Consider the following 17,375-nt stretch of genomic DNA (forward strand, 5'->3'; position numbering starts at 1 on the left):
TTATTTATAATTTTGCTTATTGCTTTAGAAAAGCGAATAGACTTTTATTAGATTAAAAAATGAACATATTTTTTTTAATTGTTTTATTAATTAATATAAATATAAATAAATCATCTATAATAAGAATCAATTTAAAGGATCAAACATAAAAAGTTCATTATTTGTTTTGATAATAGAATGTCAAAAATTATTTATTTTTTTTTGTTTTTTATCTCTAAAGATATAGAATTTTTAAATTTATCAAATAATGTTTATAGTAAATATTGATATTTTTACTATCAAAAGGGCTTTGTACTTACTATAAAAAATTAAAATTAAAAATGGTTTTTTTAACCTATAAATTTACATTTTTATTTGAAAATAGCAAAAAGGTATAAAGAAAGGAATGAACGAATAGAAAATAGACAGAAGGAAGGAATATGCCAGCAATAAGTTAAATAAAAAACTAAATCTATCTAAACTTATCATTTTTAAATTTCAGCTTGATGCAAAAAAAATAAGCAATCTAAATTGTTTGAAATATTTATTTATAGATTTTATTTGAAATTAATGAACTAAAATAATATTTTTGTTTTTAAAAATTGATCACAAAAATAAATAAACATTATTAAGTGTATATTTTATGTATTTATTTATTATTTTCCAAATATCTTTTAAAATTTTATAAATGATTTTCATAAGTTAGTTAGTATTATAGCATTCTGAGTGTTATGGATTAGTTTTATTATGCTTAGATAACATATTAATAGCAAGTAAGTAAATAAATAGAAAGAACTAAAGAAAAATGAAGGTTTTTTGTGATTTTTTGGTAATAATAGCGTGATGCTTTAATTAATTTAATTGAGGAAGATAATATTTATATTGCAAATATCAAAGCAAAAATAAATTGAGATTTATAAGTTTTAAAGAACTAATTAAATACAATTTATTGATAATAAAAAATAGTTAAAAAATAATACATTAAAAGATAAATATAGATTTTTGAAAAAGTAAATGAACAGCTCATTAAAATACGGAAAGGGTTCTAGACCTGAAGATGACTATCAACAATACAATAACACTCAAAAGGGATTCAACAATACTCAATCCTCTTTTGGCACCAACCCTGCTTCTCTTAAGGGCAAGCTTATGTCATTAGAAGTAATAAATTAATTGAAATTTTCACATTTATAATAGCGATAATAAACAGATAGTTGATTGTAGTTGGTACTTAAAATATTTTTACAAACAAACAAACAATTAAATAAAACGAAGCAATTCTTGTTTATTAAACTCAATATAGAAAAATATAAAACTAATAAAATGTTTTTTAAAACAGGAAATGATTAAAAACATAGCTGACGAAATGAATTTCCACAAGAAGGAAGTTTAAATCTTGAAGAGTGAAAAGGACACATTATAATCTGTCCTTTCTATGAAAACCCAAGATGTTAAGAAGACTTTGACAAGCGAATTAATGAGAATCGAAGAAGAAATGAAGAGACATTTCGCTCATCAAAAGGCTGAAAATGCTCGTTTACAATAGTAAATTACTTCTTTGAAGGGTGAAAAGACCGCTCTTCAATAATAACTTTTGGGATTGCAAAGAAGAATTACTGAACTCGAAATGCAAGTTGGTAACGAAGATAACCATTGATTGCATTGATGTTGATTTACTTTAAACAAATAAAACAATAAATAAATATCAATACATCGTTTAAATGACAACAATATGCAAAGCGCTCTTCTAATACTTAAAAAGCTTGCTCCAAGAAACAAATAATTTTACGAAATTTATCAATAGCAATTAATTGTGAAACCTTCGCAATTTACGACTTATAATAAATTTGATTGATCAATGCTTGCTACTCCTTTATTTATTTATTAATTAAATTAATTAATTAGTTAGTTAGTTGGTTTTTATGAAACAATTAAATAATAAATTAATCGCACGCACTAAAAAATTATAAAATAAATAAATAAATAAAAATTGCACTAATCAATGCATTCTTTATTCTTATTTCTTTTTCTAAGTTTGTTTTCTCCTTTGCTTATTGTTGTTGACTTCTATATCTATCTTTATATATACTAACTATCTGTATTCATCTTATTATTTTTTAATTGCTCACTTCATCATATTTTTTATTTTTACTTTCTTCGCATACTTCAAAGTCCATCATTAATAAGTTATTAAATGTATCATGCAATAAACAATAAATATACTTTAAATTAACATGAATTTTGATGAATAAGCCTTAGCTTTTTTTGTATTTTAAACCAATAATATTTAATTTTTGATATTAGCAACAAATTTTATTATAAAAAATTTATTTGGTGAAAAACAAAAACTGAATAAAGAAACACTTATTAATTGATTAATTGGTAGATTGATTGATAAAATAATTTGCATATAAATAGAAAGATTGGAATTTGAATAAGATTATCAAGTAAAAAGACTGCTCATTACAATATTTTTAGGAAAAGGTATAAGAACAATAAGATATAGATATAGAAATTAATAAAATAAAAATCAGTTAGTATATTCAAATATTTGTTGAGTTATTTCTTTATGTATTTATGTATTTTTCAATTAATGAATGAATGTATGTATGTTCATGTTCATAGTTAGCAATTTATTTGTAAGATGTTTGTCCATTTATTTATGAATGAATGTATGTGTGTGTGTGTGAATAATTGAATGAGCCCTTTACTGTTTAAGCAAAAAATTAGTGAAAGATATGTTGCTGGTTATGAGTGAATGCTGAGTGATTTTAGTTTATCAATAGCAGCACTCAGCAAGCTCATATATTTTAATCTCGATGAACATATTTGTTTATTTTCAGTGTATGAGTGCAGGAAGCTAGCACACAAGCAATTTATCAAATAAGTAAGTAAGTAAAAAAAAATATATAGAACTGTTTTGTTTTGTTTGTTTGTTTTTGCTTAAATTAGAGTTAATAAATTCGTAAAATTTGATGAATTTGCAATTACTGAGCTTATTCATCTCTAATTTAAACGTTTTAAAATTATTTTTTGTGTATCTCAGTTGATATATTTTTCGTACTTATGGAAATTTCTTCTTAAAATATCTTCAAGAGGACCAAGTAATCTCTTGAAAGATTCTCTGTCCATTGAAACTACTGTGCAGTCGCTCTAAATTATTTAATAAATTTATTTATTTACTTTGTTAACTTAAACATGAATATATAAATTACTTCAGCGATCACATTAGCAGCTCTGGTCTGATTTTTAAGCAAGGCAATTTCACCAAAGTAATCTCCACTCTTGTATTCATAAACTTTGACGGGAGCTTATCCGGCTGTTTTATTATAAAAACGAAACATAATTTAGCACTTTTTTATTGTAAATGTATTATTTTACCTTGCATGACCTTAGTAGCTACTGCGATACCTTCTTCTAATATAAAGAAAGAGTTACCGTTTTCTCCCTTTTTTAATTAAATGAAATATTTATTTTTGTTTGTGTGTCATTAAATAGAATATTACTTCTTTAACGATGTAATCACCTTTAGAGAACTTGTGGGAGTGAAGTGCATCAGCAATTTGTAATCTTTCGTAGGGAATCATATCGTGGAGAATTTCAACTTTAGAAAGGAAAGCTTCATATTTTTCTCTCTTCTTAGCGGCAGCATCCTAATAATTATTTTATTTTAAGTTATAAGGTTATTTGAAATATATTTAATACCTTAACAATATGATTGAAAGTAGGTCTGTCTAATGAGAAAAGAATACAATCAGTCTTTGCAATAATAGTAGCTGCTCTAGGAGCGTTGTATAATAGAGCAAGTTCACCTTTAAATTTACAAAAATACAATTAATAATTAATTAATTAATCATCCAAAATTAAATAGAATTTTTTATGATTAAATAGAAAATAAAAAAAAATCTATAAAGTAAAAATTTTTAATTTTAAATTACCGAAAGCTTCACCCTCCTTATAGGTTTTTAAAAGAATTTTTTCTTGGTTGGCTTTTTCCTTGTAGCAATCTAATAATCCGCTATCGACAACGTAAAGCTCATCACCATCGTCTCCTTATTTGATGATGGTTTCTCCAGCCCTTTTAAATTAAAAAACAAAAATTTAGAAAGGAAATTATTTATTTTTTTTTGTGTAAGGTTGAAATAAATTTTGATAATTTTAGTCTGTTTAATATCAAGTTGTGAATTAAGTTATTAATTTAGGAAAGTTCTCAAAAAATTGATGGATTAATAAATAAATAAAAAGATAGATAGATAGATTAATCAATTGATTGATCGATATAAAGGTTTCAAGAAAACAAAAATTAGGAAAAGAATAAATAAAATGATGGAAAAATAATAGATTCAGTAATTTTTAAATTTAAATTAACATTTTCACTAAGTCTTTAAATCAAAAATAAATAAAAAATCTTGCTTTCTTGTTTTATTATTTAATTATGCCATGCTATTTTTTAAAAACTGGAAAGTGAATTCATTCAGGTATTTATTTCTTATGCAAACATTAAAATCCAGCGAAATAAAATTTATTTACAATTTACATCTCGTTTGTTTTAAAAAATGAATGAAAGTAAATGCTATTTAAAAATAAATATGTTGACTGAGTGATTGATTGAATGTATTTTTTTTATTTATTAATTATCTTAATTATCATCAAATAAATAATTAAGTAATAAAAAAATTAAATTAATCAATCAGCCAATTAATTTATTAGTTTTTTGCTTATTGATATTAATTTATAATTTATTTAGGCAATAACGCTTAAATAAAGTAAATAAATAAATAAATAATCTAACTAATATCATTCAGATCTTCTATCTATCTATCTTTCTTTCTTTTTTTAAGAGAACTTTTTTACTTTTTATAACTTTTTTGGATACCAAAATCTCTATTCAAAATTAATAGACTAAATTTTATGTTATTAATAAAATACTTGAATTTCTTTTCTTCCATGGCACCGATGACTACTCTTTGTTCATTTTCGTCCAAGCTTTGGAACATGAAGGCTTAGGATAAACGTTGCTTTATTCTTAGAACTTGATTGGCATTTTTGGGAATGTTTTTAGCTACAAATGCTGATTTTTGATTGTATTGACCATAAGCTTCAGCAGAGACTGAAGTACGCATAGTTTTTCCTTACTTTTGCTTAATTAAAATTTAAGGATCAACTAAATCTTCTACAGACTCGTCGTCGCTATCACTAGCACTTTCGTTTTGGCTATGTTCCTATTTTTCAAACAAAAAACATCAATAAACCTTTTAACTATTTAGAATCAAGCTGTTGGATTTTCAAAATTAAAGCTAACTTTTTCTTTACTGTTTGCTTCTTTTATTTATTTTTTATCTTTTCAGTTCAATGTTAATTGTAATTTTTTTTACGTGATGGTGGTGGTGATGACCTCCTTCTAAATGGGCTATATATAATATAAAAAATAGTTGATATTGAAATGCCTTATAAAAACACTCACAAATGAAATATTGCTTTTACTCCAACAAACCTTGATTTTTTGGATAAAAAACTATATTTTTCCAAACTTTGATGAAAATTCAAATTTAGAGCCATATTAAAGCCTCCATTTATTTGTTTTTGAAGCTTTAAATTTAATTTTTTTTATTTTTTAAGTTGTTTATGGAAAGAGTAGAAATAGGTTTTTATATGAAATCTTCACCAACTTGCTAAATCAGTAAAAAACTATTGTATAAAGCATAAATCTTCTTTTTTTGTGTATAATCAGATGAATGCTTTAGAGCAATCTTTTCTATTTAAATGGCCTGAATATTACCTGCTATGATTTGCCTATAATGGCAATAAACAATGTGTTGAAGAAGGAATCATACTGTTGGAGTAATTGAGTTTATAGGTTTGCATTTTATAAATGAGTGAGTGAAAAAGGGAATTATAAATAATAAATTACACTAATTTTGAGTGAGCCATTAAATCATAAAGGGAACCTTTTAGGATAAATGAAAAAAATAATTTTAGAAAAAATATAAATAAAGCAAAAGGCTTATTTAATTGGCGTTGTATGAATAATAACTCCAGCTGTCAATCAGAGTTTTAAATTCATACATACATACAAATATATTATTTGAGTGATTGAAATATGAAAACTCAATAAATTTAAATGATTTTTTGAAAAGCGCCTAATTAAAATAAAAAATAGAAGTCTTGCTTACGACTTATTCAGGCTACTTCTTGACTAACTCAACAACCAACTTTTCAAAGATGGGAGTGACCTTTGTTGATAAATATTTCTTACCCTACTCGCTTTGTACTGACATTTGTTTTTGTTTGTTTCTTAATTTATTTATTAGCTAATTAAATTTTCTTTAATTTTTGTTTTTATTATTATTGAGTTAGTTTCTTTATTTCTTCTTTTATTTTTGTAATTTTTATTGCTTTTGAATGTCTGAATGATTGATTATATATATATATGTCTTTATGTCTGCCTGTCTGTCTTGTCTGACAGTCAGCCTAAAATATCAAGCAAAAACTAAAAGAAAGACCTTTTATGAATTAGCAAAAATAATAAAATACATAATCGAATTACCTTGATGCATATATATACATACTTATTTATTTATTGATCAGCCAATGTTAAATATTAATAAAAATTTACCAAAGAATTCTAAAATAAATTAATTTATTTATTTCTTTATTAATCAATAGAAAAACTGTTACCATAAATAAACTAAAAACAAACAAATTAATTTATGATCTCCTTTTATTTAGAATCATAGAACAGTATAAGAAATTAATTATATCAATCAGTTTTGATTTGTGTTCATAATCAATTAATTTATTTATTTATTTTCCTGTTCTAATCTAAATGTATCAGATCAATTCGAATGATCATTTATTATTTTCTTACTTAAAACCAATCAAGCTTTCCACATAAATAAATAAATGCACCTACTAAAATATACACTAATTTTAAGTAGAGTTACATATCATAAATTCTATATAAAATTATCATAATTTATTACTTTACAATTTTATCTTATGTCTATTTATGTTACCTTCTCCCTAAATTTAAGCAGTATTATGGTTGTTATATTTTATGCCTAATGTAATTTTAATACATCCACTTAAAAGTGATTACACAAATTTCTGTATTTTTTAACTTAAGATTTTTTCAAATATGAAAATTATTTATAAATAAATCCTATTACTAAATATGTATCTAAATTAACTAAGTTATTACTTCATCAAAATAATAATAATTAAACGATCGATTATTAAATGCTCAAAATAAAATTCTTGAAAAATTCTAGCTTCTAGTTACTATGATGATTTTACTGAACATATATTATTCATATTACTTGTTTTAGAAACTCATTGTTAACTAATTAATTAATTAAAAAAGAATCTAAGTAATAGCTCAAAATGTAATAAAATTCTAATGCAAGTTTATTAATTATTTAGTTAAAGAAATGGTTCGAACTATGCATATTATTTTGATAATATAAATATCACAAATAAATAAATATATCAATTTTTAAAAGTTAACTGAATATTAAATTCCATAGCACTATTAATTAAACAAAAATCAAATATATCTAATGGTTTTTTATTATGCTTTGCTTATAGATTGAATTATATAACAGAAATAATTTTTGAAACCATTGTAACTATGTGATTGTAGTGAAAAAGCTTGAAATTTATCTAATTCTACCAATAATTCATAATTAAATAATCAAAAAGAAATTACAAAAAAATAAATAAACAAGATATATATCTCACTTTAAATAATTGGATATATTTAAATTCTTATACTAAAAGTGAAAGATTTTAATTAAAGGAAAATTATTTTTTAAAATAAATATCAAATAAAAAGTAATAAAGCAATAAAATATAAATAAATATAAATTTATTAACTTTTTTTAATATATTTTATGGGGTGGAACTGAAATTTTTCACAAGCTTTTTAAGGTTATAACTCCAAGTTTCATTCAAATTTAAAAATAATTAAAGTGAAAAATGTTAGTTCCATCCACCCATTATAAATGAAAAATAAATAAATATGTTTAAAATGTGTCAAATATTTTCAAGAAAAAGATATTATTTTTCAAAAATATTAAAGAAATTTTGTTAGTTAGAGAGAAATTAAAAACAATCTGATAATTCGTTTTGAAAGAATTAATTAATTATTTAAGGTTACTTTGATAGGAATATAAATGATTTAAGATAAGTGTAAAAATAAAGCTCGAAAGCAAAAAAAATATATTATTAATAAAGTATGTTTTAATTATAAATTACTTGAATTTTTATGTTAATTTATATTGATTTTGTGGAGAAATTAATTAATTAGGTTTTATCTTTTAATTTGTTGGTTATTTATTACTAATATCAAAATTGATTATAGTTATGATTGGAAAAGTGACTATTATTTAGATTATTTTAGAACTGGGGCTATTCAGAATAATTAGAATACAGCTATGCATTTGAAGAATTATATTTATCAGTTTCAATGTTATAATAGTTATTATTATTATTATTATTATTGCTCTTACTTGTATTGCAATTCGCATTACTTAGATTATAGCAGCTATCTTAGGTAGGCTAGTTTTAAATCCTATTCGCATAGCTGTAAAGAGCCTCACTGCTGTTTCCATCATCAGAAGAAGGTATTATATTATTTTTATTATTATTATTACTGTTTTTATAATCATAATTTTTAGCTTATTATTCATTTTATTACTTTATCATTTAGGCTTTCTTAAAGCTAAATATGTCTTTTTCCAATTGGTCAAGCTCTTCTTTGACTAGCTTCTGATTAGGAATAATTAATTCTCCCTTACCCTAAAGGATATTGCTCAGCTTTACTTTCAAATTGTGATTTTCTTTTCTGTATTCCCAAATTTCTTACTCAAACTCCTTAATTTTTTTTACAGCTGTGTCATATTCAACACTCAATAACCTATTTATAAATAAATAAATTAAAGATGTTAAAATCAAATTTATATTATCATTCAAGATTCTTGAAATAATTAATTTCTTTAAATTAATTGCTAAAATTCTGTATTAAAATTTACTGGTTTAAGGTTCTTGACTTCTTTAGTTCTTCTTCTTATTCATTAATTATAAATTTGAATTCTTCTAAATTGTTATCGTTTAGAGCTCTCTTTTGCTCAAATTCCTCTTGCATTATTGATTTCTTTGCTATTATAAAAAATTATTTAAAAGACAGAAAACAAATTAAGAAATAAAGCAACCATTTATCATAATCTAGTTGTACTCTAACTCCTAGAATTTCACCTTCAAATCATCAATTTCTGAAGTTTTTCTTTAAAGCTCCTTTAAAATTATTGCTTTTTCATCTTTTATTTTATTTATTTCTTCTTACTATTCAATAATCTATATTATTTATTAGATTAAAATTTATATTTAAATAGTAAATTATAAAAATTTTACCTATTACTAAAGTCTTTGGTTATTGACATTTGACTCTTCTTTTGAAGATTTTAATATTATAATTTGTTCGTTAAGCTATTTGATTATATTCAAATTGTCAAATAGTTTTATATTTTCAATTTTTGTCTAAGTCATCTATTCTATATTAAATAATATGTGCAATTTAAAATAAATCAATCATTTTATTAAATTTTCAATAAAAATATTTAATATAAAATAAACAAATGAAAAGGTATTTTTGATTATTTTTCTAATATAAATTATCTTTTAATCAACTAAATTTAGAATTTTATTGAATTTATTAAATTAAAATTTAATTTAAAATAAAAATGGTTTACATTTGAAAAGTTAGTCCAAACTTTCAAATTTATCTTGCTATGCTTTCAATTAATATTAAATTTCATTTTCTTTTGCAATCATGCTTCTGATTTGATTTTGAAGTTAGCTATTTTGAATTTTTCTTTATTCTATATCTTCAAGTAATTACAAATTATCTTTTTTTCCATCAGCATTTTTTTCTTGTAATTCTTTTATTTATGCTTTCAGTAAATTATTCTATTCTTTTTAGCACTTGTAATCAGTTTCTCTTTTGTCAAGCTATTTAAAGTTAAAAATAATATTATTTACTTTGCTAATTATTAAATAAATTTTACTTTTTCTAATGTTTACTCCATAATTTTTTTGAGTTGATTGTATTTCTCAAAATACGGTTTATATTTGGCTAACTCTTTTAATTTAATTTCTAATTCGTTGTAATAATCAATTTTTTATACAAATTCTCCTTTTATTTCATCTATCTATTAGATTTACAGACAAAGTATTTACTTAAATAAGCCATTTTACTTTAAAATTTACTTTTTTCCTTTATTAGCGAAGCCTTTCAATATACATTTCTTCTTCGTCCATTTCTTATAGCTCTTTCCATTTGATTTCAGTTGTTGTATCTGTTACACTACATTATATTTTTTATGGTATCTAATCTACAGATTAGTTTTACGATAACTATCTATAGCTGTATTTTTCATTTTATTCTTATTTCATTTGTATTTAATTATAGCTTTGTTCTCTTCCCTTACTAAAACTATGTTTTCTTAACTGATTCTATTATATCTACTGCTATTAAATCAAATAGTTTTAATCTTTTTTATTTTCTTTATTAACTTCAATATTTTCATCTCTGTAGGTGTTTTCATATGAAGGATGGCACTAAACCCTATGATTTTACAAGGTAGAAAGTGCTTTTTTCTTATGCTATTACTTACTGCTGCTCATCTAATTTATAAACTCTAATTATTAATAATGTATCCGATAATATATTTTTTATAGTTGATTTAGCGCTTCTGAAAAAAAAACAATTCAAAACTAATTTAAGATATCAAACACCAATTATTTTTTTGAATTTAATCATTTAAATAGAAAAGATAAATAGACTTTGTATTTCTGTTGATAATAATTACTTTTTATACAAACAGCCAAGCATTCGTTTATTATATTAATTATAACATTAATTTCAATTTATTTAAAAAGATTTAACTAACAATCAAGTCATATAAAAATTTCTTAAAATAAAATTATTTTTTATTTTTTGTGTGAGAAATTTGTTGATAAAACCAAAGTAAAAACATGTAAAAAATTATAATAATATAGATTAAAACATATTGAACATGCTAAATAATTTATGGATACATATAATTAAAAAAATAGTTTTTTTATTTTATAAACACTCAAATGAATAAATTATCAATAATACTATGATTTTCTTAGCTTATTTCTAATTTAAATAAAAAAAGTTTTTATTTTAGTTTGTTTTGAATATTAATTTTTTTATTTTTCTTGCAGAGCTTCTTGAATCTCCATTGAAAATTTAAATATTATTTTATCTTAATTTTTCTCCATACATATTAAAAATTCTTATTAAAATTTAATTATTTAGTTTATTAGTTTTTTTTCTGATGTATATAAAATATATTTTTGTTACTTTTATTTTAAGTTTTAAAATTTTGAAATTAAGCTTTTTTTATCTATTTTAAAATTATGAATAACATTAATTCTACTTTAGAATTTTCTAAAGAAATCAATTTTTCCTTTCTATAATAGTAAAATCAATGCAAAATGCAAGAAGGATGATTCTATTTGATTAAATAAATATTTAATCCTTTTGTATGGTAAATATCAATTTTTTTGAAAGGATTCCTTATTAGGTTGAACTGTCTAAAAATTTATAATTATAAATTATTTTTAAATATCTTAAGTTATTTTGGGATTTATTATGAAATACTTTCTTTAGAACATTCGCACAAAATAGTATCCTCTATTTCTATTTTAATAACAGTTTTAAGCAGAAATTGTTTTGATATTAGAAGAATTAGGATTTATTTTTGTGGTTGATAGTAAATGTAAAAATTTTATTTATCTATGAATATGCATATTTCAAATAAATTAATTAATTGGTAATTTAATTATCACAAAATATATATAAAAATATCTATTCAAAACTCAAAAAACTTTTAAAAATTACAACAATTTGTAAAGAAATGAGCAATTTAATTTTAAGCTATTGGAACTTAAGAGGTAGAACTGAGCCTATCAGAATGCTCTTAAATTATCTATAATTACCTTACACCTATAAGGGATACGATCTTTCTAGCTATAATTAGTGGAAGTAAGTTGACAAACCTGCTCTTTAGTCTGATTTCCCTAATTTACCCTATCTTAAAGATGGAGACTATGTTTTAACAGAGTCAGATGCAATAGCTCAATACGTTTGTGTAAAAGCTAACAGAGAAGACATGATTGGCACAACCATTGAGGACAGAATCAATATTGCTAGAATCAGAGGGATTGTAAATGAAAATATATACTTGATTGGACAGCTTGCTTATAGCCCTAAATACAAAGAAGAATTAAAAGCAAACTTCTAAAGATTCTCAGTCCCCTTTGGCTAATTAAATAATTATTTAAATAATAAGGAGTATATCAATAATGGTAAAATTTGCTATTATGACTTCTACCTTTATGAGCTTATGTTCATCGCTCATAAAATATTTAAAGAAGAAAATGTCTTTGATGTTTTTCCAAATCTTCGTAGTCACTACTACAGAATCTAGAATTTACCCTAAATATAAGACTATTTGAATTCCGATAGATACAACAAATCATTCGTTATCTACGGGCCAACTTCTGTATGGAATTCTGATTCAACTCTTTGAAATAAATATCATTTAAAAATAAAAATCCTTTTTGTTTTTTTGTATGTTGCTTTAATTTTTACAAATAAAAGATACTTTTTACATCAAAACAACAAAATTTGAATAAAATCTCTCTTTTTTATATACTTATGCATGTGTTTAATTTTTTCTATTAGAATAATTATTAATCAAAATTTACATACCTAACTAGCTAACTAACTAAATAAGATTAAGTTTGATCAAAGATTTGTGATAAAGGGTATAGATAAATCAGTAAAATTATATATTTATAAATTTTTGTGTCTTTAACAAATTTTCATTCATAAATTAACATTCAATTTCGATAATATAAAATACTAATTTATCTTATTGAGCTTATTTTTAGGATTTTTATCATTTTTTTTCTTTAATGACAATATTTGAATTAAATAAATGATTTATTTTTTAAACATAAAACAAAATGGAATTTTATTTAAAACAATTTATTATATTTAAAAAGTAGAAATATTGAATTATTGATTTTATAATTCATTTAAGTAATAATTGATTAATGCATTCATTAATTTAATAGGTAGGTAGGAAGGTAGATACATAGATTTTAAGATAGATAAATATTTTTGTGGAAGGTTAATTAATATAATAAGTTTTGAAAAGAATAATTACTTAGAAGCATAAAATATAAAGGTATAAATAAATATAATTAGAGCTATGTATTATTTATTTGTTTGTTTATAATTATAATTGACTAATTGGTTATTTTTTTTGCATGGTTTTTATTTACTAACTAAATTAAACTATTTTGTTTTACTCATATTTATTTACATTTCTACTAATTTACAGGTTTCTTTTTAACATCTTAATTTTTACTTTCTTTTTACATTAATTAATATGTTCATTATGAATTCTTAAAATCTTCCATGAGCTATTCATATTCCTTGTAAGAATCCTATTGATAATTAAATATAAATAGTTATATTAGGAACTAATCCAAATATATATCCAAAATACCTCATCAAAAATAACTCTGATAGTTAAAGAACAGCTTGGACAAGTTCCAATGTCCATTTTTGCTTTTATCATGTCCTAATTAATTTTACATAAAATAATAATTAACTTACATAAATTAATTTGAATATTTTGATAATCTACTAGAGTAATTTAAAATTTGTCTCCGCAGGGACAAGGATAAGTGAAAATGCCAGTTTCCTCATCGAAATCTAAATCTTCGATTTCTACTTCGTCATAAACACCTGCTATCTTACTAGTCATTTAATTATTTCTACTATTAATTTTTGATATGTTTTGAATCAAATTTATATTAAGAAATTAAATCAATTAATTTTTAATTTATTTATATTATAATTCTTCCAATTTTACTTGTAAATTTATATCAAAATTTTAATTTTAATAAAGCCTTTTAAAATAGATGGTAGGGATATTAGATTTGTCTCTTTCTTTTATTTTTCTAAAGTGTCTGTTTCTTTCTCTTAAATTGCTGACTTTTCCTAATATTATTACCAAAAATCTATAAATATATCTTTTCACCAAAGCTTACTTGTTTTTTTTAAAGAATTTATTAATAAATATTTTAAAGAATCAAAAAAATACTTAGATTTTATTTGTTGATATTTAAATATAAATTATTTTAAAATAAAAATATTTGATTTAACTGGAAACTTAAATAGAACTTAAAGTAAATTGCTTTAATAAAAATTAATAATTTAATTAAAATACTTTTGTATTCTTTTATCTCAACACATAATTTCTCACAGAAACAGAGAATATGCATTTGAAAATTTATAATTATATTAGTTTTAAACAAGACTGAAGAGAGAGGTATCATTCATTTTTAATAAATAGTAATAATAATATTTAAATTTTTTAAAAAAATGTTTTAATTTGATTTAAAAATTTTTCACAGTAAAATATGTAAAACCAAACTTGGCACCCTTATAAATTGAATTCGCCTAAAATATGGGCAAAAGTTTTATCCAAAGTGAAATTTTTTCATAATAAAATCTTCTCTAAACTATGCACTGTATATTTTGAGGAATTTTTTTATACCATAGAGGCGAGCCCAGCTTAGAAATATTTCCTGTATTTGATTTCTTTAAATTTTGCTGTTCTACTATTTAAGTTTTGAGAAAAAATAGTATAAAATAAAAAATAAGAAATTGGTAATATTATAAATTTCTAAATCTCTCTATCTAATTTGGAAATCATTATTTTTCACTTGAACACACTTACAAAAAATAAATAATAGAAATAGAACTCATAATTATATAAAAAATATTTAAACAAGCTAGTTTTTTATTTATTTTTGTTTGAAATACTTTTAAAGGTTGGATACAGGCAGAATAATAGAAGTATTAAAATTAAATTAATTAACTAACTTATTAATCTAGCTTGCTTATTGCTTAGCTTAAAATTTAGATTAATGAAAGAATAAAACTAACTAACATGTATACTTTAATTAAGTATTTAATTTAATCCATCTTTGTTCTTTAAATACCTAAATTTATTAATTGATAACTAAATAATAGACTTATTTAAACAATAGTATAAAGTATTTAGTTATTTTAGATTAAAAATGATTTGCACTTTTAATTAATAATTGTTAAAATCTGAATAGAATAAATTGAAAATAATAAATTTAATTTTTGATCAGGTAGTCAGTCAGTCAGTCTCCCTTCTAAAAAATTTTCTGATTAAACTATTTCCTCAATTATATTATTTTTTTGCAAGTAAAAAATTGATTAATACTGAATAGTAAAAATAATAAAATGAAATTAAAAAATTTAATGAACTAATAACAAAATAATATTCTTATTTGAATGAACAGGAGTAAAAATTAATTAGTTATTTTATATTGAAATATTATTTGTTCTATAAATTAATAATTGTTAATATCTGAATAGAAAAAAATTGGAAATATGATATTTATTTCATTTTTTTTAAGGCAGGTAGAGGCGCTCGTCCCTTCTAAAAAAATTTTTTGATTAAATAATTTATTCAATTATAATATTTTGATTGCAAAAATACATTTATTTTATTCAAACTGATGAGTAAAAAATAAATGAATTAATAGTTAAAGTATATTCTAATATGAATAGGAATAAAATTAAGTAATTATTTTAGGTGAATAAATTTGTTTGTTTTATAAAATAAATGTTAAAATCTGAATAGAATAAATTGAAAATAAAACTTTTAATTTTTGGTCAGGTAGGCAGTCTCCCTTCTAAAAAGATTAGAATAAAAACTCAATTATAATATTTATAATCCAAATAAATATTTGATTAAAACTGAACAGTAAAATAATAAAATAAAATTAAAAAATTTTATTCAGCATTAATCAATTTCTATCCAGTTTAACAAAAAAATTTGATATTTTTCTATTTAAATTAATGTAAATAATTCAAAAATATTTAAGACAAAAAAATTAAATTTCCTGATTACAGACTAAAAGGCAATTAACCAGGGAGGGAATCAATCAATATCCAAAAATTAATTTTACCTCATCTTATTATTGAGTGTGAAATAAATTATTAAATTAAGAAGAAATTAAGAGCTATTTTTTTCATTAGCTATTGAACTGTTAATTTTTTTAAAAGATATAAATCTTGTTACAATTTATCAAATATTTAATAGATATTTTATTTTCAATTACTATTATTCATAATGTAATCAAATAACTATGAATTTTTAATCATCATTATAAATTAACACATAATTTATCTCCTTTCAATGAACAAGATTTACAATAAATAAAAAGTTACTTTTTAAATTCAAACTTGAGAGTTTTATTTTGATGAATAATTTATGGTTTAAGAAAATCAAAAATTAATGTTGACGAGATAAATTTAAAAGCAAAAGCATAAGGATTTTCGTCTTGTGTTGATTACAAGATTTATCTATTGTATTTTAATTATTAATTATGAGAATAAAAGCAATCAAATTTTATCTTCAGGCTTTCAATAATCGTAATTTCCGTCTAATTAATTATAAAAGTGTTTAGATTAAAAATAAATAATTTTTTCATTAACAATTTAAATAAATTAAAAATTAAAATACATTAGGAAAAAAACAATAAATGAAATAAGTATATATTTTGTTATTCATTCTTATTTTAGACTCTATAAATGCTATTGATAAAACACCACAATGTGCAAAAGATCTGACCTTAAAAATGGAGTAAGGAGAAATTTGTAAAAAAGGTGAAACAGATTGCTATACTGCTCTTGTATCTTTAATTAAATGCAAATAGAATTGTGCAATTTAAAACGATTAAATTTAAAGTAAGACTTATTCTTGCATAGAAAGTAATTGCTCTTCTTCAAATCCTGCTGTTTAGTCATATTTAAATGACTTAATCAAGTGTATAAATTATAGCTCTATTATGCTATTTAGAATTATTTTTGTATTTATTTTCATATATATTTGATTCAAATAAGTGTATTTATTTTTTAATTTTTCATAATTATCATAAAATAAACTTTGCTGCTATATTATTTATTAATATATATTTTTTTTAAATTTAATACTAATAAATAAAATTTTTTGTATAATCAAAATAAGATTTTAATTTTAAATTGATGTTGTACATACATGCTTAAAAATAATTACACATCATATATGCCATTAATTATATGATAAAAGTATATATGAATTTTAAAAGGTAGCCAGCACCTTTTTTAGTCTCCCCTTCATTTCCTCAATTTTTTATTTTCATATTGTCATTAAAACATATTCTGATTTAAAAAGAAAAAAAAATACTTAAGCTACCATTTAGTCATTTTT

At 21.6% G+C, this 17,375-nt stretch overlaps 6 protein-coding genes across 6 annotated transcripts in view; 2 read left to right on the plus strand and 4 right to left on the minus strand. All coding sequences in view use genetic code 6, as the record gives it.

The window, feature by feature from the left end:
* The window catches only part of TTHERM_00204170 (hypothetical protein), a gene marked incomplete at both ends in the record, with an annotated part of 337 nt that extends 270 nt beyond the window's left edge, over positions 1-67 (minus strand). Inside the window, one exon of the mRNA XM_001007103.3 lies at positions 1-67. This exon is cut by the window's left edge and continues 110 nt beyond it. Coding sequence (XP_001007103.3) covers positions 1-67 — 67 coding nt within the window.
* Positions 68-993: 926 nt separating this feature from the next.
* TTHERM_00205170 (transport system kinase) lies at positions 994-1,636 on the plus strand (the record flags this gene model as incomplete). The annotated part of the gene is made up of 2 exons (XM_001007104.3): positions 994-1,140; positions 1,319-1,636. The coding sequence occupies 2 exons, from the start codon at positions 994-996 to the stop codon at positions 1,634-1,636; spliced, it is 465 nt and encodes a 154-aa protein (XP_001007104.2).
* Positions 1,637-3,021: 1,385 nt separating this feature from the next.
* On the minus strand, positions 3,022-6,257 carry TTHERM_00205180 (CAMP-dependent kinase, regulatory protein; the record flags this gene model as incomplete). Its single annotated transcript, XM_001007105.3, has 10 exons — positions 3,022-3,132; positions 3,195-3,298; positions 3,361-3,427; positions 3,486-3,632; positions 3,685-3,791; positions 3,918-4,057; positions 4,909-5,201; positions 5,355-5,389; positions 5,891-5,927; positions 6,153-6,257. The coding sequence occupies 10 exons, from the start codon at positions 6,255-6,257 to the stop codon at positions 3,022-3,024; spliced, it is 1,146 nt and encodes a 381-aa protein (XP_001007105.2).
* Positions 6,258-8,325: 2,068 nt separating this feature from the next.
* TTHERM_00205190 (hypothetical protein) lies at positions 8,326-10,662 on the minus strand (the record flags this gene model as incomplete). Its single annotated transcript, XM_001007106.2, has 7 exons — positions 8,326-8,896; positions 9,012-9,138; positions 9,192-9,333; positions 9,391-9,530; positions 9,729-9,987; positions 10,044-10,187; positions 10,246-10,662. 7 exons carry the CDS (start codon positions 10,660-10,662, stop codon positions 8,326-8,328), a joined length of 1,800 nt encoding a protein of 599 aa, XP_001007106.2.
* Positions 10,663-11,924: 1,262 nt separating this feature from the next.
* On the plus strand, positions 11,925-12,599 carry TTHERM_00205200 (glutathione S-transferase, amine-terminal domain protein; the record flags this gene model as incomplete). Its single annotated transcript, XM_001007107.1, has 1 exon — positions 11,925-12,599. One exon carries the CDS (start codon positions 11,925-11,927, stop codon positions 12,597-12,599), a length of 675 nt encoding a protein of 224 aa, XP_001007107.1.
* A 507-nt stretch (positions 12,600-13,106) lies between these two features.
* On the minus strand, positions 13,107-13,591 carry TTHERM_000205206 (transmembrane protein, putative; the record flags this gene model as incomplete). Its single annotated transcript, XM_012795369.1, has 2 exons — positions 13,107-13,524; positions 13,587-13,591. The coding sequence occupies 2 exons, from the start codon at positions 13,589-13,591 to the stop codon at positions 13,107-13,109; spliced, it is 423 nt and encodes a 140-aa protein (XP_012650823.1).
* Between the last annotated feature and the right edge of the window lie 3,784 nt (positions 13,592-17,375).

The sequence above is a fragment of the Tetrahymena thermophila genome, assembly GCF_000189635.1.
Source record: "Tetrahymena thermophila SB210 genomic scaffold scf_8254815, whole genome shotgun sequence".
In the NCBI taxonomy this organism is placed as follows: domain Eukaryota; phylum Ciliophora; class Oligohymenophorea; order Hymenostomatida; family Tetrahymenidae; genus Tetrahymena; species Tetrahymena thermophila.